The 22,012-nt window shown below is 36.7% G+C and overlaps 1 protein-coding gene across 9 annotated transcripts in view; it reads right to left on the reverse strand.

Annotated features, from left to right (window-relative positions):
- FOXP1 (forkhead box P1) overlaps positions 1-22,012 on the reverse strand; it is a 557,404-nt gene that overhangs the window by 73,569 nt on the left and 461,823 nt on the right. For all 9 annotated transcript variants that reach the window (XM_063291586.1, XM_063291587.1, XM_063291582.1 and 6 more), the window contains 2 exons: positions 19,165-19,324; positions 9,822-10,026 (listed from right to left, as the gene is read on the reverse strand). In XM_063291586.1, coding sequence (XP_063147656.1) covers positions 9,822-10,026; positions 19,165-19,324 — 365 coding nt within the window. The remainder of the gene's footprint in view (positions 1-9,821; positions 10,027-19,164; positions 19,325-22,012) is intronic.

Below are 22,012 nucleotides of genomic sequence, written 5' to 3' on the forward strand. Positions count from 1 at the left end.
GGGTCAAGAATATGAGTACTGTTGAATGTGGACTAAACACAAAATTGAGTGACCAATGTCAAAGATGTTGAAATCATTTGATCATATAGGGAAAATGAATGAGAACTGAATTGTAAAACAATAACATGACAGAATAGTGAATAGCATTAAGAGGAAGGAGAAGACAGTCATGGCTGAATGGAGTTGATGGGTTCCTCAAAGAGAGAGAAGTGAGAAGTTTAACAAACCAAAGGCAATGTATGAAATGGATATGGTGGGAGCAAGGATGGTCTATAAAACAGAAAGGTATGGGGTGGTATTGTGCATAGTATTGGGATAAACGACATTTAATTAAAGTTCCATTTCTTCTCTTATCCAATGCCCTTTTCTTTGGCTTACTTTTTCTTACTCCTTTTCTATACTTTGCACAGAAAGGGAATAGCATAATGGATATGTACACATGTATTTAATGCTACTATGGCTGCTAGCCCTGACAGCTGGATACTGCCCTTAAGAGCAGTGTTTTTTTCTTTCTCTCTTCAGGACAAACACTGTTGCCAAATATTCTCCCTCTCACTCCAATTAACTGACTGACACTCTGCTAAACATCTGGAATGGCCTAAGTAATATTGCTTAAAATGCTATACCTATACCTATCCATGCACTTTGATTTACCAATTAGCAATTCTATAGACATTATTAGAACAGTGATCACAAGGAAATGCAAACTATAATCCATCTGAGTTACTCCAATTAATAGAACAGTAGTCATTGAAGCATCAGCCACATCTGACAGATGAAAAGATCATGACCCCTAAATAACCTCCTTCAATTAGAATATTAGTGGTTATTTTCTGTATGTTAACCAACCCTGTGAACTGACCTAAAAAAAATGGTTTTATGTATTACCATACAGAGCTATATATTGCCCAGGAAACAGGTACTACCTAGCTGACTTTGGCTGCTTTCAAAAACCTAAGCAGAATCAAGCACACCTAGCCTTGCGATGAGGGAACACTAATGCTGTAGAGCAGACTGGGAAGTTGAAAAATTCTGGAAGAAGGTAATGCAAATAATTCTGCATGGGTGTGTCCATGAATTTTCATGAAGTTGAGCTCAATTGAAGGACACTTATTAGACAGAAACAACAAACAGAATCAGTTCAGAATGATGTCCTATGAGATGTTACTTTCTAGTTTCCAGGAAGCATATGGGACTATTACTTTAACTACATCCATTATTTGTAGAAGCTCCCAGGAACAATCCCTAGCCTTTCTAGTTAAAGTGATTGGGTAGCACAACATTGCCAGAGCATTGCCACAGCCAATTATTTAATAGGGCATGAGAGGACAGCGATTACTCGGATCCCTTAAAAGCCAGCTCCAGCAAATTATATTCCAAGTGCTCAGTAAGATTCATATGGACCCAGAATTGTTGCCAAAACTCCAAATGGGAGCTCCTTGTTATCTTATCTACAAACACTGTCTTTTGATCACTGATGCTAATTTCACTTTAATTATGTATTGCATAGCTTTAGCATTTGTGGTTATAATATAACTGAAGAAAATTATATACAGAAATGTACAGATGGAATTCCAGGTCTCTCATTTGTGAAAATAAACATGCACACGATTCCTCAAATTGGAGAGTAGCAAAATGATCTTTAAAAAAATACAGAGCACAGCTTCTTATTTACTTACTTCCCTTCTAGCAATTAAGCATTCATACTTCAGAGAATCAAATACTAAAATGATGAGAGATTTGCATACTAGTGTTGAGCATCCCTTTTACTTGTTATTAGTGAACATAAGTATCTATAGCTAAGCATGTCCCTTAGGGCAGAAAAGATTGAGATAGGTTATCACATTGAGTGAATTTATATTTATGTATTTAATTGCACAATAAATATTTTTTAATTGTCTGAACAAAATCCAAGCATGGAAACATGCAGTCAAAATAGTATGCTAATCACGCTGAATGCCACAGTTGCAGAGGGAAAAGAAATTAAGAAGCCTTGATTTCAATTTTGGCGTCCGCCTCACAAATAGCACAAAAGTGTTCGCCTTTTAATTGTGTTGCATATTGATAAATATCTTCTTGTGGCACAACAGGGAAGATCTTCTCTGCTGGCAATCTCTATCAAAGGGTGTTCACCCGCCTGTACTCGAGGGTTTACCCTGAATGATTTAATTATAATTTTCCTTGTATAAGACAAATTAAAGAGGGGAGCAGGAGTGTCATGCCAACACAGATAATTTATCTCCTTAACAGATTACTAGGCACCAAACCCCAGAGCTGCTGCTACTGATGTTGCTTACAAAACTTAAGTGCAATGTGGGACAAAGAAAGAAACACATGCTAAGTTGGAAGAGAAAAATGAAGGGAAATAAAGTGATTATTTCTAGGTAGAACTGCATTACCATCCTAGGAAAATATATGGAGTTTTTGTCACAGAAAATTCGGCTTTGGGTATTTGTTTATAATGAAAGTTATTTTACATTTAACAGGGAATTTGATTTGATTCTCATCATCTGTACTGAAAACATCTGGGAACTTCCTTTCACATTTCATATGAAAACATACCTCTCTTACCAAGCCTTATACCACCCCCAAAACCTAAGGACAACCTACTACATTTTCAAATATTCATCTCCTCCTTTTTCACTGTTTGTTCTCACTGATGAAACATACGAGTAGAGTAGGGTTGGTGCAGAGAACTGCTACTTGCTTCTACACTGAGCAACTTCTTGTTGAAGAGAGAAAGGAGACAGTAAGATCTATGGCTTGATCTCTGCATTATGCTGTCATCAGATCTGAGCATGCTGTGATTAAATCTTTAAAAAGTTACTATCGCTAGACAACAACAACAACACCAATAAAATGAAACAATTTGCTCATCTTTCTATGTTTAAACTACTCCTACACAGAGAGGGCAAATAAGCCCATATAAAAAATTTGCACGTTTTTCATGATAACTAGTACAAATGGACAGTTTGGCATTTCCTTTATCTGTTGTGTATCCTTATTCAAATAGGGAAGATTTATATTTTAATTGTCCAAATCTCCACAACAAAAGAGAAGAAATTTTAAATGGAGCTCACTTATTCATGTTTTCAAAACATGAAAAAAACACAATTCTTGTTATGGAATAAATGTCTTTCAAGTACCTATGAAGCCAAGTCACATCCTTATGGACAGTCTTAGGGTTCAGCTGTCTAAGAAATCTCCTAACCCACATGGACACTGATTACGGTCTGGATATGGAGTAACCAAAAGGAACAACAGCCAGACAATAATGAGCTGCCAATAAGGATAATTAATGAAATCACACCAGATGAAAACAATCAAATATGCAAAGTAGCTACGGTTTAAAAAAGGAAAAATGGGCTGGGGGTGGGGGGGAAAGAGGAGAAAAATTTCCTGGTTTGTTTGAGCTTCATATAAAGTACTGATATCTAAAACTTGGATCTGGGTATTATTAAAGGATCATTTATTCCCAAATCAATCTGCCCTATCAACCAGATGGCTTTTTTTTTTAACTATTAAGTGGATTTATAGACAAATTAGATTCCATGCTAATTTGCACTGTGCCATCTTTCAGAAAGGTGGCTAAAACAGTTGTGTTTTCATAAATAATAATGGTTAATAAATTGGCCAATACTGATTTCATTCAGTTTTTAATTTTTCCACTCTCTAATTCAGATTCAATACATTTTGACCCTTAATGTGAAAGTGTTTTAAAGATTTAATGGAAATGTGTGATAATTTTCATGCACATTTATCCTTATTTTTTGTACTCAATTTTCCTACTGTGCATGTCATTGTACACTGTTCTCATCCTTTCATGTATATGCATGTTTTGTACACAATTGTTTTAATATGTAGATTTTTGTACACATTGGTTCTAATCTGCAATATTAGATTACATCTCATTAAAATGAGTCCCAAACACATTTTTGTCCTATACCTGGATTTTAAGACCTTTAGCTTTTGGTTCTTGTTACTGAATTGAATTTTTTCTATAAAACTGAATCTTGGAAGAATTAGCCCCTTTTCATAGGCAGCACTTTACCGTTCGTCTTTTATCCCTTTAAAGCATACCTTTTGACACAAATCTACATGGCATGGGGCCTGGTTACTTGAGGGACTGCCTGTCTCCCATAGTATCTGCCCGACCAGTTCGATCTGGCAGGGTTGGTGCACTCCGGGTTCCATCGATTAAACAATGCTATCTATTGGGACCCTGAAAGTGTGCCTTTTCTCTAGCAGTGTCTGCCCTCTGGAATGAAGTTCCCCCCAAAATTTGCTCCCACCCTACTGGTATTTTGAAGGGCCTTAAAGACCTGGCTCTTTCAAGAGGATGACTGATGCCTCCTTCTTCCTTTCTGTTCCCCCCTGGGTTTTCTTTGTATCATCGTTTCTTTGTCTTATGCGGTTTTCAAGTTTTTTGTATTGTTCTGTTTTTAAAAAAAAATGTTTTAACAACTGTAAACTGCCCAGAGTCACTGGGATTCAGGTGGCATATAAATTTAGATCATTGTTGTTATTGTTTTTATTATTAATCTCCCAGCCAATTTCTCCTTAAATCAGAATATTACTGCCAAGAGAAATAAAGAGCTTTGCTTTGGTGTGTCCTATATTTTAGAATGCTTTCTACCTTGGCCCTAACACCTACAAACAGACAACATATCAGCAGGAACCCAATTTTTAATTATATCTGAGATCAAGGAATACAATACCCCAAAAGGCTTATGAGACACAGAAGACTTTAAAATGTATTTTTCCTTCCTGAAATGGGGCTAGTTACTTGGGATTAAAGGACGACAAGAAGGAAATACTTGATTTCTAAGAACCTCTAGGGGTTATATTCTCAGCTTTTAGTAGATTTAAATTTATTGATTTAAGATTCAAGGAAACAAAACAGACTTAGAAATAAATCCATGCTAGTTTCCCTCTCAAAGTATCTGTTCTTAGATACTCCAAAAAGACTACAAAAATGTGCTTCTGACATTTAGAAAACTGAAATGTTTCTTAGCCCCTTTTCAGGACAAACTTCCCATTCTGTTAAAATAATCTAAGTATTAGTTTATTCCATCCTGCATCTCAAACCAGCCAATATAAATCGTAATAGTGGGACAGCCTGCTGACCTATGGAATTATTCCACTACTCACTTCAAATATAAAGGCACTTGATACCCCACAGTTTATTCTTTTTACTGATCTTATTCTGCCATGAATATCCAGGAATAAGCAAGTATTCTTCCAGTCTTCCCAAACAATCTAAACAGAGGCTTATATGTCATACAGCATGTAGGCAGGCACCACACTGCCTGAGAAGATAGCAACAGAAACCTTAAGTGCCTCCATCGGCATTCTCAGTGTATACTTGCCCGCTCATCTTATGGACAAAGAGGTAATTCAATCATACTGCTGTAAACAGATGGTGCCAACCTCCCTCACACCAAACAAAAAAAGAAATAATTCACAGAACATACCTTCTGAGGCAATTGTATTTTTATAACATGATGGGTTTGAGAAAGATTTTAAAGAATTATTGTACTGAACAGTATCATCAATGATACAGTGCACATTTTTGAATTTCATTGCAAATGAAGGTTCTTTTTTATAGTATAACAACTGTGGTATAATTTTACCACAGTTTGCCTTCTAGCTTCCTTGTTAAGCAAATTTAAAACATTATATTTTAATGTATTATAAGCTGCAACTGAACATTGGTTATAGATCTATTTTAGAAGAAACTGGAAGTTTGGAAGGCAAAATGTAAGCAACAATATTTTTTTCAGTTTCAAAATAAAAACTGTTGGATTCTAAATGGAAAGCATAATGGGTTTACCAAATCCCAAAAAATAGCAGTAAAGTTATGATCAGCCTATATGAAGAATTCACTAGTAGTAAATCAAAAATGCCATCTATAGCATTGCAATCCTACAAGAATACATATTTACAGGGTTCTGCTGCAAACATAAAAACCTGGGCTGAAGTACTGAGTTAAAATACTGCTAAAAGATAACATAGCAAATTTTATATTCTGAATCATCCTTCATCTTCATACTCTATCTCTGTACTGCCTAGCCCAGTGTTTTTCAACCTTGGCAACTTTAAGATGTGTGGACTTCAACTCCCAGAATTCCCCAGCCAGTGTTGGGGGTTGAAGTCCACACATCTTAAAGTTGCTATGGTTGAGAAACACTGGCCTAGACTATATGAGTGAAGGCCTGGAAATCAAGGGAAAAGAAGGCTACAACAATCTGTCCCTCTCTTTTTTTAGCTGGTAGCTCTTCTTATGATCTTCTCAAAGTGCGCCTAGCAATGGGCTACCTCTCCTCTTGATACAAAGAGCCATGTTGCAATAGGGAGGCCAAAAATTAGGAATGGAGCAGTGTTTTCTTCCATGTCTGATACCAATATCCTCTGCCCACCAATTTGAGGCAAACTAATCTTTGCAGAATGCAGATTAATTTGTATCACCAAAGTGACACAATTCCACAAAGAATATTAATAAAGCTTTGCAAATGTGCAAATACTAGGAAGAAGCACACAAAAAATTGCAGCACTATATGGAAAGCTCAAGCTATAGGTTCTTGTACATATGTTCTAGTGGAAGTCACATATCATGACAATTTGTTCACCAGTCATGTTTGCATGCCTCAAAGCATGCCACCTTCATTATAAATCAAAAATTGTTGAGAAATACTGTTTGACTCATTTAGATCCACAAAACTCAACATTCTGTTCCTAGTTGTTCTGTGAGAATGAGCTCTCAGGCAAGTAGCTATGGTATATGTATGCGTATTTATTTATATGAGTCATGGAAGAAAACAGGGTATGGGCCCAAAAACACAGACAAATATACATAAAGAAAAAAATGCAGCCCAATACTATCCAGTTTATGAAATAACCTGCCCATTACTAAGAACTTATATAGAAGAATCAACTCCAGTGTGAGATTTTTACTCTTAGATTAATTTACAAGATACATGCAAAGATTTGTGATTCTTCTTCCTTTTTTGCTTTAGGCTAGAAGAAGGCAAGCTAGTATATCTTATCTTCCACGAAAACACACTTTCTGGTGGTACAGAAAATATATTTCACTTATCAGACAAATACAAATCCACAGCCCCAAAACCAGAATAGTCCTGCTGATTAAGTAACAGACACGCATGTTAACATCAATTTTAACAGTGTTCCTAAACATGCAGTATACTTAAGAAAACAACTTTGTTTTCTTCATGTAAGAAGAGCACAATATGTGCTTTATGTCTCCCTTAGCAATATTATTATTACACCATGAAAAGTTTGGTCAAAAAAAGCTTTCCTAAAACTAACAATAAAAAACCTCAATAGAAGCCTACAAATCAGCAAGGAAGGCAGACCCAGTTAATTTGCTTTCAAAGATTATTCCATATGGTTCATAGAAAACATCCTCATTACTGACATATAGTATTGTCTTCTTCACCAAACCCTGAAAACTATTACCAAGAATTTGCGGGCCATTTCCACTCATTCAGTGAGAGTCCCTTCATTTGCCTCCTTTCTCCACCCTCCCATTCAACCCAATTGTACTTCAGGAGGCACCTTTACAGCAGACTTAAGGAGGTGGAGGGAGATGGAGAAAAAGGAATTCATGGCCAGGCAGAATAGAATCCAGCAGTTATTTTATGCCACAAGACACAGTCCTAAAAAATAATGTCCTTGCTTCCAAGGGCTCAAGAACGGAGGACTTGAATGTGGGACCTGAGGAAGCTCTAAAGAAGTAGAGCTTTCTCAAGTCAGCCTTTCTAAAATCTGCCCTACCCCTCGCTTTCAACTGATATAACAGTCCTGAAATACTATTGCAATAGTCTCTCATAAGGCATAAAATGCTGCAATTAGAAAAACACAGTAGAAAAATTAGAAGGTAACATAACAGATTCCAAAAAACAATTAACTACATTAATAGCTTACATTCCATGTTGTCCCACTGCTGGATGGAAGATCCTGGGTCCAGCAGGAGTTTCCATCAGTAAAATTGGGCAGGAAGAAATTTTTGCCAATTGACTCTCCCTTCAGCAGCCTGTGCCATGGGAGATGGCATGGCATTATTAGATCAAGGAGCCTTCTGTCAGCAAATATCAACATTACATACAACTTCTGCTTACTTTTTTATGGAATATCAAGAAAGTGCTCAATATTTATTTGAAAACATGTATTTCATATCAGAGAATTCAGAAACATTTATAGTTTAGGGCCAAACTTTAAATGCCTGAACTGTTCAGATCAGTTTGTTACATTAGAGTATAATCTGAGAAACACGGATGAAAATACAATTATTATAGACAAAATATAGGAAGCCAGATACAGTTTCAAATTATTCCTTTTCTCTGTGGAAACAAAAAGTTCAGGGGAAAAAAAAGATTCAACTACATTACGCAAAGTCTGGTATATTTAATTATCTTCCTGTTAAATACCCTGTTACCAAGCTAATTGGATGATCAGGTTTGCAGTAAACTAGAATTCTGGATGTTCCTGTCCTACTGTTCAACATGTATGAGCTGGTTCTTACTGCTTGGCTGCTCCTGCTTGTTCCTTCCATCAGTAGGAGTGGCTTAGTAAACCTGTAACTGAAAACTGGGTGATATGGCCTTTCACTCTCAAATAAGCTAAGATTTGTAAACCAAGTTTTTGCAGTTCTGACCTGTAAGAAAATCAGTATCTTGACTGATCTGAAGGTTTCCATTTCAGATTCTGCTTTCCTTGATGGAGAGGTCAACTGAAAGCCATTGATATCAAATGAAGCAAATATTTGTAGCTCAGGGTTGAACTGTGGAGTCCTTGGTGCTCTCTGAGCCTTGTTGTTTTCTTGCAGACGTTTCATTGCCAGACTAGGCAACATCTTCAGTGCGAAGAGGGAGTGGGCCTTGCTCTCAGTTTATATACCGTGGCTTGCCCTGCTTGTGTTGGTGGGGGTGTCGTTCTCTCCTTGGGAGTTCTTTGATTGGGCTGTTGTTTGCTGCTTGGTTGATTGCCTGAGTTAATAGTTCCTTGATTAGGGTGTACTGTGCTATTTAAGCCAAAAGACCAGTACACACCCTTGCCAGCAATCAACACCCAGATATGCAAAAATCAACACTAGGATTTACACCAGATGAACCATCAAACAGCAAGGCTCAGAGAGCACCAAGGACTCCACAGCCATTGATATGCATATAGCAGCACAGAACTGGTGACAGTAACCCAAGATGATCTAGAATTCTGGATGGTCACTATTTCCATTTGCAAGCTATATACACATATCTATCATCATCTCACACTGTTACGTTACTGATGAATGTGCAGACATGTTCATAAACCACAGCAGCTTTTGTGGATGGACAAACAAACAAGCATTTTGTGAACCAAACCTCACACACGAGAGAGGTAAATGACCGTTTACAAAAAACTGTTGGAAATTGGCCATTATTCCCATGAGTTTCAGAATGTCAAGAGTTACCTTCATGTAACACTAGAAACATTAACCCTTAGCATCCTGGGACTATGCAGCTACCCTCCATGTAAACCTAAAAAAGAAGAATTGCTTTGGAGTTGCAGATGAGTGCTATGTGCACATAATTGTATGCTCCAAAGCACATTCACACCTGAAGTGCACCTCAGCTCCAGTGGAGTGCTTGCTTTCTTATTCAAATTTTGCTACCGCCCATCTCCCCCAAAAGAGGGACTCTGGGCGGTTGTGTTGTGTGTATAATTAGAGTTGCAGTAAAATAAAAATAACGCATTCATGCAAATAGTACCTTGTACCCACAAACAGAAGTGTAATGTTTTAGGCAAATTGTATTCATGCTTACCTCTCCCTTTTAGGAGTGTGGACTGACAACTGTCCATTGGTTGAGGCATGTGGGTTTATTATTAAGGAGGGCTTTGAAGAGGCTGAGGAGGAGATACATGTGGCGGACAGGTCCAGGCTGCTGTGGTTGTTGCTGGCTGCTTCCTCTGCTGTGTGAGATCCTGTCACTTCTTTCCAGAGTTGCTGCAGTTCAGTTGGAATCATGCCTAAAATAAAATTCACTAGTTAATGTTTACTAATTAGTAATTTACTAATTATGACTAACTAATTTTAATCACTAGTTAATACTTCTCCAAACATAATTCATATCAATGTGGGTAACCAAAATCTAACATGGGAAGCTTTTTTTTTAAATAAAAAAATTAAGATAAAAGACATCTATACTAGAGAACAGAGCAATAACAATAATGGCACCAGAAAACACTTCACCTGAGCAGGTTGTCCATGGACGTGTTTGCTAGACTGCATTGTAAATTGTAGGTTAAACTGGTAACATGGATCTTTTCTTCTTTTGCGATTATGAATATTGAAAACAATATTGTTTATTCTGCTTGAAAAAATAATTTCTAACCCTCATGTTCAGAAGTAAATCTGAAGGTGCAAAACTAAAAAATATAAAAGAATCAGATATTTGGAAGAAAGATGTTCAGGTTTTTTTCCCTTCTTCATCTCTCATGATAAATGTTGGTAAATACTAGGTTGTATGTTCAGGGTCCTCACTGGCCAAGGCTGGATTCAGGATTGAGTGAGTTCTTAGCCAAATGCCCAGAGCTATCTAACGCAGAGTTATGCAAGAGCTCTATGGAAACCACCGACAAACAGCACTTAGAACAGGCATCACTGCTAGTGGGCCATGAAGCCCAGATGCCACCCCAGGATGGCTGGTGCCAGTGTCAGGCATGCTATTGATTTCTTTGCCTTTCTTCACATTCACGGAAACTTGGGTTGAGCACTTGCTGCATAAAGACACATGGTTCGATCTTTTGACAAGCTGTTCCATCAGAACAGTAAACTGCTAAGCTTTTCTATTTGTGATCACAGCAGATATAGGGAGAATAATTACATAGCTTCTTTGGGTGTACAGAGCAGCACATTCCATGTTAGCCGCTTGCATGTGCCCAAGCTGGAAAACACGGGTGCCCAAGGGGGGCAAATGATGACATATGCACCCTGATACCGTCATGCAAATAATGTGGCTGATGTACTTGTGTCAGATGTCATGATGTGACTGACACACAAATTATATAATCATGCCATCTGTTCAATGACATCATGACACATGTGTAATTTTGACATTGTGGCTTGAAACTAATACCTATGTTGGAAAATAAATCAAGATGGGGTAGAATTCCAAAAAGAAATTATAATATACATTCCCAAGATCAGCGACATAAATGGGATTCAGAACTAAGATTCAGAAAACCTGTCCTCAGAGAAGAGTGTTATTGGACTAGATGAATCATTGGTTAGCTTTAGCATGACACAACTTAATGTAGAGGCTCATAAGCCCCATTATTTATCATCAATGCTATTTGGATCTTAATTCCTTAATAAGGTTTCACATATTTCACGTCGAGCATTTTCGTACTACAGGTAAACATTTAACTTGAAATTATTCCTAAGGAAAAGCATGCTGAAATACGATTTTTTCATAGTGATAGAGATGCCTTCTTGGTTACCATGGAAAGTAGAGGTCTAACAGGGATTTCTTTCACAATTTATATAGCTTTACAAATTTTAGTTGGATACTGAAATAGAGAATCTGAATAAATGGTGTTTCATTTGCTGAAACATGACAGAAAATGTTAACTTCTCTTTCAAAGTAAGGAAAGTCTTCAGAGTAAATGTATCTCTGTTTTTATGACAACATAAGCACTATGTGACTATTTTTGTGCTTGAATTGTAAATGATGACAAATAGCTTTGTTATTAAATATAGTTTTTATTAATCACTTTTAGACATAAATTGTGAATTCATGTTGTCTTCATGAAATGCTTTTTAAATTTTTAACAGTCAAATTGATTATACTGTGATTATGTTATTAACACACCTATCTTTCTCATTACTTTTGGTTTTTAGCACTGCTCACTTAATTGAGATATGCCTTATGTAAAAAATCCTACAAGTTCCTACAGAACTTATGCTATTGTTATTACTGTCATTTCTTGATCAGTGCTAATGAGCCACTGAAAGTAAAATAAAACAGAAAATACGTTTTTGTGAGAAATGTGTCCCTTAAGTAAAAGTAAATAGCAAAATTCAGGAGATACCTAGATTCTTAACTAAACTGAAAATTTTAAAATATTTCAACAAGCTAAAGATTAGTTATACAAAACTTGGAATGACACATATTAATTCCATTTTTATGAGATTCTAGGTTAACGTAACATCACATAAATGTTTGCGAACAAACAATTAAAGGTAGTTTGTCATACTGCTGTAGACTGGCATGAAAAAGTAGTATAAGTAGAAATTTGTATTAAAGCCATGTAGAATTCTTCGAAGTAATTCTCTTTCTTCTGAAGACTAAAGACCAGGGCCAAGAATCTCACTTCTTTGTTTCAAGAGACTATATGTTTTTTTAAAAATCAGTGCTAAGTGTGGGGGAAGCCTGCCATTTTCAAAATATACATCTGTATCTGAAACACGGACATGTCTCTTACCAGACCTAAGGCATTAAATAAAAGCAGTATGCATTAGATTCATTTGAAACACATAATAAAAAATGCCAAGGTCTAAATTTAATTTATTTTTGTCATTTAGAATACAATGCCTAGATAATCATCTTAACGTGATCAGCCAAACATCTTTACTTTGCTAAACTGTTAAAGATTTTAATTATGCTAGCTTTAGAGAGCAGTGGTCTAATGAGGCGATAGACTCCAGAGAATCTAAGTGGTTAAGAACTGTGAAATGAGTCTGATAGGATTTTTTTTTATATTCACCGTGGATCGTTTGCATATCAAAGAGGAGTAAATTATTGCACGACAGACCAATAATCTTCCCCTCCTTACTCAGAACGGCATTAACAAAAACACTTGGTCTTTGCTATGGGGCGGGCTAAAAAAAAAGATGCAAAAATGTTTGCAGTTAGCATATATTCTACAAGATACTTCAGCATTAAGTGGTCTGAATCTTAAGATACATGCACTGCTATAAAGCTGTTTATTTCTTCTTTTATAAAAATAAAAGCCAAATATACTTTGAAGAAGTTTGCCTCATATGAGGAATTCACTATTATTCCGTTATAACCTGTCCCCCCAAAATTAAAGCTCTGAAGAAATTTAAACAAAGAGAAAGGTCACAGTGTAATCTTATGTCCTGTTTAACAGCAACTGAGCTATTATTTTCAAGCCCCTTGCAAAGTGACAGAGTAGAGTATATTTTTAGCTAGCACGCTTGACAGGACTGTCTCCACACTAACAATTACTGTGAATATGACCGACCCTTTCACCACTGTTTACTCAGTTGAAACAATAGTGAATGGACCTGTCTGTTAATGGCATAGTAGATACTAGATTGCGTGAGTCAATTTTACATTTTGGGGTTCTACCAATATGAGAAAAATATATTTACCATTATTATTCATCACCATGAAATCTTCAGGCACATAGCTTTTTTTATCTTTAAATTAAAAATAAAGTTGTTTGCTTTTTGTTCATTTAGAAGATGGCATAAAGTATCTCAGTATATCAAAGGCAAAAGAGGCAAAATAACATATTACAATCCCTACAGCAAGCTTTCTATAGAAGAGCAATTGACTGACATTTATAAGGGCATTTTGCACCACATAAGTAAATCCCACATCTGTATATAAAAAACAAACAACAGCTGGAACAATTCACAGGCAGAGGATTATCGCCCAGAGTCCCTCTTTTGGGGGAAATGGGCAGTAATTAAATTCGAATAATAAATAAATAGATAGATTAGATGGCTTTAGGCAACAGAATCCAATTATGATGTCAGAGAGTAAAATTAAGTATCTCAATAATTATGTGAACTTTTAGAATCACCTGTGGCTTCTTATCTGTTTTGTTATTCACAATTTTGTCTACCCAAAATAGAATCAAGACCTCAATATACATGTAAAGGTGTTCATGTACTCATGGTTTGGGCCTTTTTTTTGTTATTCTATACATTCACAAAATAATAGATAGGTTTTTGTGCATGCAAAAACTTTTTTTTTAAATGTTGGATTCTTTGCACAACATATTTGTCCTCCTCCTCACCAACTCAGAGTAGATCTCACTGAATTAATCCAGCTGAAAAGCTCCATATGGTTTCCTCGCAGCAGTGAATGCCTTCTTCTTTGAAGCAGCTCACTGGTGATGGAAGGAGTTGCTTCCTCAGACCACATGGCTCACGCTAGCTTTTCTGCTCCACACAGTTCTCAATCTTGATTGAGGAGCCTCTTAGTTGCATTGCTGGATTTTAGTGCTACCATTGCTTGCAATTTGCTCCAATGACCATGTGGTGTTTGTTCTTTTTTCTCTGATGCCTTTGACCAGAACGGTGGCAATCATGGCTGGCAGTGCTCCTTTGAGCAGGAAGATGGTGAATGCTTCCCTCCATCACCAATTAAGACAGGCACTTTGAAGGCTAGAATAGCTCCTGTGACTATGCTGACACTGCAAGATTTGTCAAAATTAATGAGGAGAAGGATGACCAAATACATTGTGCAGACAATCTGTATGTGAGGACATGCTCGTGGGAGGAAGATGATGGCCATATGTTATGGAAAGCCCCCCCCCATTTCCATAAACTCAAGATCTCATTATTTGCAGTTTCATTATGCTAGAATAAAACTCATAAATAGAAAGGGTAATCTGTAGTCAAGTACTTTTTTTTTTTAGCATAGACAAATATATATTTATTTATTTTTATGTCCCGCCTTTATTATTTTTATAAATAGCTCAAGGCGACGAACATACCTAATACTCCTTCCTCCTCCTATTTTCCCCACAACAACCACCCTGTGAGGTGAGATGGGCTGAGAGAGAGGGACTGGCCCAAGGTCTCCCAGCCTAAGGCAGGACTAGAACTCACAGACTCCTGGTTTCTAGGCCAGCACCTTAACCACTAGACCAAATGTAAGCAGAATTAGAAAATCTGCTTTGTTCCACACACAGAACAAACACATTATGATTCAGTACAGCTGAACCAGTTCAGGACAAGTTGTGGCTGAATCAAAAGCCAGACGCACTTGGCTAACACGTTTTTTGACCAAGACAAATTTCAGGTCAAGTAGGATAAGACTGGTGTGCCTTTCCCTCTCTCCCTTCCTGCTCCTCATGGCCTATGCAGCAGCCCTCCCACAGTCATCCCAACACTTTTCTTTCCTTTCTTTTCACTTGCCTTTACTGCTGCTCCTGTGCTTGAATACAAGTCTGCCATAATCCGAACTACTGTTCATTAATCCCTTCCCCCAATTGTCCCACCACCTTCCTTCCTCTTTCCTGCTGCACAGTTCCATTTGCTTTGCCTTTTCCTTGCTGTCTCCCACCCTAGAACACCTGTGTCATCCATGCCCAGACCAAGCATCCATGTTCCAGGTCTGGGTCCAGATAGAATACACATGTTTCAAACTAAGCACAGACTGCTACATGGAAGAGTCCATCCACATAATGTTTTGCAGATCTCTAAGTAGACTATTTAGTAAACTTAAAAGTGCTTGGACAAAAATTAGAGAACTGTTAACGGCAGCTTTTCATCTAGGAATGGGAAAATTGATTCTTCCCAGATGTTGCTGTACAACTCCCAGGAGGCTCAGGCAGCATGCCCAATAATGAGTTACCGAGATGGAGCTGAACAGCAACAGTAGGGCCACAGATTCCCTAGCTAAGAGTAACCTGTAATAATGATAAAATCATCTGAACCACCCAACACAGAATAGCCAAACAGAATCATATGTGTATTCCAGTTTCTAAATTATATTCATAGTGATCAACCTAGTGATTTATTTGAGCCACTTATCCGGCAAGTATTAATTGATACTACTGAGCCATTCCTGTAATTTTCTGCAATACAATTCTGCAAGGAAAATAAATACACAATCCTAAAAAAATTCACTGACATTTGGATCAAAACATAACTTTTTTGCTCTTTGGATACCTATTAGGAATACAAAACTTTCACACATTTGATTTTTTTTACTCTTCTTCTGGAGATGTAATCTAGTTGTCTGGAATGCTTTTAAAATTAAGTTTGCTTTATTATGGCTTCTGGGTACAGAGCTAATGTCTAGATTATTGGTTTCTTTTAGTGGAAAAGCAAGAAAATTATAATGAGGCATGTGCTATTTTATGCAAGAGAACTGACAAGATTTTTTTTCAGTGTTACGGTGAGTAATTTTAAAACTATCACCCCATATAGTAGTAATTGTGGTTGTTTTTAATCATTACCACTATTATTTGTCCTAGAAAGAATACAGTGAGGTTGCATCTGTTTTCACAGAATGCATATAAGCTATATTTATTTCCAGAAAGTAAAGTCTGTGTGTGGGTTTTTTTTTAATGTACTTTTGTTGTCTGTTACAAAAAGGGTGCTTATAATGTAAGTACTCACTGCCAATTATTACAGACTGGAGCTTTCACATTTTTCTTTGCTGTGTCACTTTTTCCTAGGAGAAGTATTTTCTTCATTATAAAAGAAAATGCAGGTACAGGCTTAAAAAATGTATGTTGTGGGGACAGTTGACAGATTACCCTCTATGGAACTTGATTTCACAACCCTAGGTATTTGCCAGCTCTAAGACAACTAAAGTTGCTCAACCTTTTTTTGTCCTTGTACATCCATACCCAGGTGACCATGTTCAAGCAAGCAGAAAGTTGATTTAAACCTCATAATGACATCAGTTTAAAGCCATCAGATTTCCCCGATAAAGAAATTGTGTTGTATTCTGTCCTGTCTAAATTCTCAAATTATCTTTCCTCTCTTCTTCCCAAACCCAATAAAGCTATAGGATCATAACAGAAGACGAAAGGAAAAAAATAACTAATACCAGACACTGACCAATTAAACTTTCTTTTGCTAATGTTTGCCTTATCACTTGTGCTTATCCCTTTTTAAATATCTCCCCCTCCTAAGTTGCAAGAACTAATAGTTACACTAGACAGTGAAGCCTATTCATCAATCAATGCCACAACTGCTGAATTACCTACTAGTGTCTCTGATGTGTTGCTGCACAAATTACACTTCATGCATCACCACATTCATTTCTTTCACATTACATGTGAGTGTATCTTGTCACTGCCCAATTGCCCTCTTTTGGACAGCTTAAGTGATATATTATGCTATGAAGCTTGCCAAGGAAACTTAATAATAGGGGAACTGTTTGTAAAAAAAGAATTAAAAAGACATGAGTCCAGAGTCCCATGAGTGGATATATATAAAAACAGCTTGTGAGATCTCTCCATTACATCTGAAGGTGTAATTAACTTATGCTATATTTTACATGAACCAAATCAGCCTTTATACTATTTCCTTTAATTTTCTTCTCAAATTTTCTTTCTTTTTAAGCCTCTACAATGGCAATATTACACTTTACATCAAGTAAATTTTCCACTTGACCATCTTCTACCATGAACAGGAAGCACTTGAATCTATCCAACTCTGACCTACTGAACTCTTGGTTCCCACTGAATGGAACCAAAACCAAGTCTTTAGGTCCTTTCCTTGCCTTGGTGTAGGAAGAACGTAATAAATGTAGTGCATGCGTATCCATGATTAGCAAGGAAATATTTCAGGGGAAAAATCAGTAGATGAAACACTTGAGCGTGAAGATTGCTCTCACTTCACCTTGCTTCAGATTACAATCCTAGAGGTCAAGTCTATAATGGATTAAACGCTTTGGAATGTGTAAATTTTAATCAGTAAATTCAAGATTAGATGGAAATAAGAAAATTTATTCCTACAGTTTAAATTATTGGGGAGTAGGCAAAAAGGACTTGTATCTAAATGGCTTTTTATCTATTGTTTTTTAACAAAGCTACACAAGGAAGGCTAAAACTTTTATCAGGAGATAGATTTCATTAAGCATCTCCTATTTTGCTCGCCATAAATTGAAGACTGGGCTTACTGAAATTGTTACTGTTGGCACACCTGACTGCAGGAAGCTGAAGAAGGTCAAGAGAATACGTTTGCTATGAAGATTAACACCACCAGTGGGCAAAATCAATCAATTGAGCTATCTGGAAATGCTGAGATGGTTACTCAAATTTCACAGGCATTTGAGGATGTAGGGGAAAAGATCAAGTAGCTGAAGAGCAGGTATTTAAGAAAAATTCATTTGCTCAACTCATGTAATGTCATGTTAAGTCTCAAGGATAGCAAATATAGGTATAACCATTTTAAAAGGTAGAAAGAAAATATGAAACTTCTTATCCTCTGCCAAACACATGATTAAGGCAACAGGGAACTGTGGCCAAACTTTATAAAGTAAAGAGGACTCAGATGATGACTTCTGCATGTTTTCAAAATGTGACTACCACAATATGTTCAGTTCATGACTCTCATCTCTCTGTAGCATTGTCAACTTTTGCACCCAGGGTTTAACAACAAATTGCTCTGCAGTCACTAGAAAGCAATATGTTTATGTTATGCTGTGAAAAGCTTCAACTGCCAATTTCGGCACATCAAGTTGCCGTTAAATATACTGGCAGGATTTGTGGTCTTTTTGCATCTAAGAACTGCCGCGTTCCTACAGAAGCAAGCAAGCAATACATGGTGAAAAACATGTGATGATGGGTAATTTAACTCACTGCTATTTTGTGAAAGTCTTTTTTACCCTTGGAATAATTTATTCCTGTTTTATATGAGACTGTTACTATTATTGCTAGCAAAATCTTATCAGAATGTCTGCAGAAGGAGTGCTGAGCACCAGGGCCTGACTGGAGGTGTAGAACCTCATCGACAACCCCCCAGCAGTGCGCTACATTCATAGCATCCAAAAATGAAACAAGCTGGAGGACTACTTGTGTAATTTTTTCTTGGGGAATTTTTGTTTGGCTTAAAGCTCCAAAGCTTTTCAAGTTACACAAACTCTATCTATATCCCTTGTTACACAGAATGTTTTGTCTGCATGCTTGTATCAAGGAAAGCTAATCTAGCTAAAAAGTCTGAGATGGATTATTTTCTTGTATCAGGGATCACCTCTTCTAAGGCAGACCACGCTAACAAGGATCTGATAGACTCATGACACGAATATCAGTTTGGGAAGGTGGCAGCTAGAAAAAAAAGGAACGTAAACCAATACTCCAGAAACACTTTCCTGGCACAGTTTGTCTTCCCAGTGCCAGACTAATTTGTCCCCATTTCTGTGAGCAACCCTCAAAACCCACCCTTACCTTGAGCAAGAGGCTGCAGTGGCAAAGCAGGCTGGCCCGGCTGAATTGTTAGCAAACCTTGACGTTGCAAAGACAAGAGGTGTTGCTGTTGCAGTTGCTGCATCTGCAGAAGCTGCTGCTGGAAGGCCAACTGTTGTGAAGTTACCTGTTGCTGCTGCGGCTGGAAAAGATAAATAATTGATATGCTTCTTTTAGTTTCATATATGTACTCCCACTTCCATGTTTAAGAGAGAAGGAAAAGATTAATTAAGAACCTTGAAGGTAGCTTACAATCTTAGCTAAAACTACAGTAAGTGGGTAAAAGACTAACAGCGCAATTTTATGCATGTCTACTTAATGTGATGTTCGGTGAGATTTAGTTCCACTTGAGGATTATACCCCAGCAAGTAGCAGGAGTACAAATGGTCATGAAAATAGTTACAGCCAATTTATGGGAATTGCTGCTATGAGCTCAGGCAAATATTAATGGGGCCTGGGGTCTATAAGAAAGTAACAGCAGTTCCCAGTGCATTTGCCTTCAGAGGAATTTCCTTAACCACCATACAAAGGTACAGTTGCACCGACATCACAAATGTCGATTATTTTTAAAGCATGTCTGCATATCTTATGTCTCATTAGTTAAATGTTTTCCATGAGTTGAGCTTGGCAGCATACCAGGTGCTCAATAAACCTTGCTGTTTTGCTGCCTGCTTGTAAGTGTAAAAATGAGGGACCTAGCTGTCATCACATGGCAAGCCATAATTCAAAGCTAGTCAGTTACATCGAGCATGATGGATCACAAGTTATACAGACCTGTTAAAGCAATCCTCGAATTATTGGCTGATTTTGTAGCTTAATGAGTTTCAGAATGGTGGCCAATTCCTAATCTTAAAGGCTGTCTTTTCTGAGAAATCTTATTAAAATGATTATATTCAGGTCTACAACTATTTTGGGTCACTCTGTAAAGCAGGGATCATGACACATTTGGAATTTTTCAAGCAATTCACGGACACAGTGGGCGATATTGAGGGAGGGCTAGCCCCCTCACAAAATGGCTGCCACAATAGGCAAGTCCAGCCCCAAAACAACTATTTACTAGGACATATACTAGTGCATATGTTCCCCACCAATCCCAGCTTAACTATGCTTTTCTTTTCTTTTTTTCTGGGCAGAGCAACCATTATGATCTTCTAAGAATGTCAATAGCACTCATATGGAATTCACTGACATTCTCAGAAATAAATGCTGGAGACTGCACTGTGCTTTTACCATACCAGTTATATATTTTTTCAAAAATAATTTAAACAATTACATATATTAGAAAAAGACCAAATGTGGGGAAAAAACTTTCCAGGAGTTGAACAAGGTGACTAATTGTCCCATCAGTTCTAACAGGGGCCTATAAAGGTTAAACAACATCTATGTACTAGAAAACAGAATTTAAGACACTTTTGAAAGAAACTATGAAGAACCCATCCATTTATCATAATTTCTACTCCTTATAGTGACTTAAAAATGGGCAAAGTATTAAAAATATTAAAAAATAGAACATTTTTTTTCTAACACAAGCAAACAAAAGTCTTCCACATATTGTCAGAAGACAACGTTTGCAATACCATAATTTCAAACTTCAAATAGTGCAGTGATAAGCACTTCTTGTCACTGCACTGTAGAATTAACCAAATTCATGCATACATTTTTTAATCATTATAAATTATAAATCTTTATAAATCATTTAAAAAGAATGACCATATTGCATACCCTTTAAAAACAATTTCAAGGGAATGTGGCCTCCAGATAGCCTCAATGTACACTCTATAGTAGCATTACTAATGGTATGTGCACAGATTGCCCAGTGTCATGTTACTGTTGTTGTTTTCATATTTTGAGCTGGGGGAAAATGCAATGATGGAATGTAGCTATATTTTCATGTTGTTTTACTAAAAATGGGTGTGGTTCAAAATTTTGCTTGTCACTATGATTGGCAGCTAGTGAAGTTCTTATAAACTTGAGTTGCATAGTCCAAACACAGGAAGTAACATGAACCTCATACATCTACACTTAATTGTAATGACAAATAACCCATGCTACGCTCTATTTACTTATTAAAGAATTGTCTCAGCTATTAAGGCACCAATTGGTTAATTTATTGTACTTTCCATAGGGGCTGTTTCTGTCATGCAATCTATCATTTCCATTTTTTTTTTAACTTCAGCAGTTTGGGGAAAAATTATCTCAGGAAAAAAGGCTAAGTTGTCAGGATCTGAACCTTGAACCTTTGAGGTGTAAAAGACCATGTTGCTTTTCTCACTGTTGCCCCCAGAGAAGGTTTTAACTACTCTGTTTATCACTTCTGACATAAATAAATGAGAAAAAATCCCAGACCTTTGAAGAAGAAAAACTTCATCTAATATTGTTAATTAGCCATGACAAACGATGAAATAACACTGTAAATCTTTCATAGAAACAGCCACTAGATTTTAATTATACACATTCATAATTTAGCAAACAACATCTTATTTGAATGCACTTAATATGTACAGTACTTGAGGCTTCAGAGTCCTTAATTTTGTTTCATTTAAGGAAGCCCTTAGGTTTTACTCATCTTGTATTTTATTTACTTTTGTTCTTTAAGCACCCATGAAAAAGCTTTTGCTCCTTTGATAAGGATCTTTTTATTTATTGAGCAATGACAGGAGGAAACTTTGGTTGTGTAAAATATCAGTGCATCAAGCCAATGTTTAGCAATTCCTTAAGCTAGCCAAAAAAAGTTAATGTAGATTTCCTTAGTAATTATCTGAGTGATAGAAAGATAACATAGTGCACTAGTACAATAAACAGAAGGAAATTATCTAATATCCCTAATCTG

This window comes from Candoia aspera, chromosome 2, assembly GCF_035149785.1.
Source record: "Candoia aspera isolate rCanAsp1 chromosome 2, rCanAsp1.hap2, whole genome shotgun sequence".
In the NCBI taxonomy this organism is placed as follows: Eukaryota; Metazoa; Chordata; class Lepidosauria; order Squamata; family Boidae; genus Candoia; species Candoia aspera.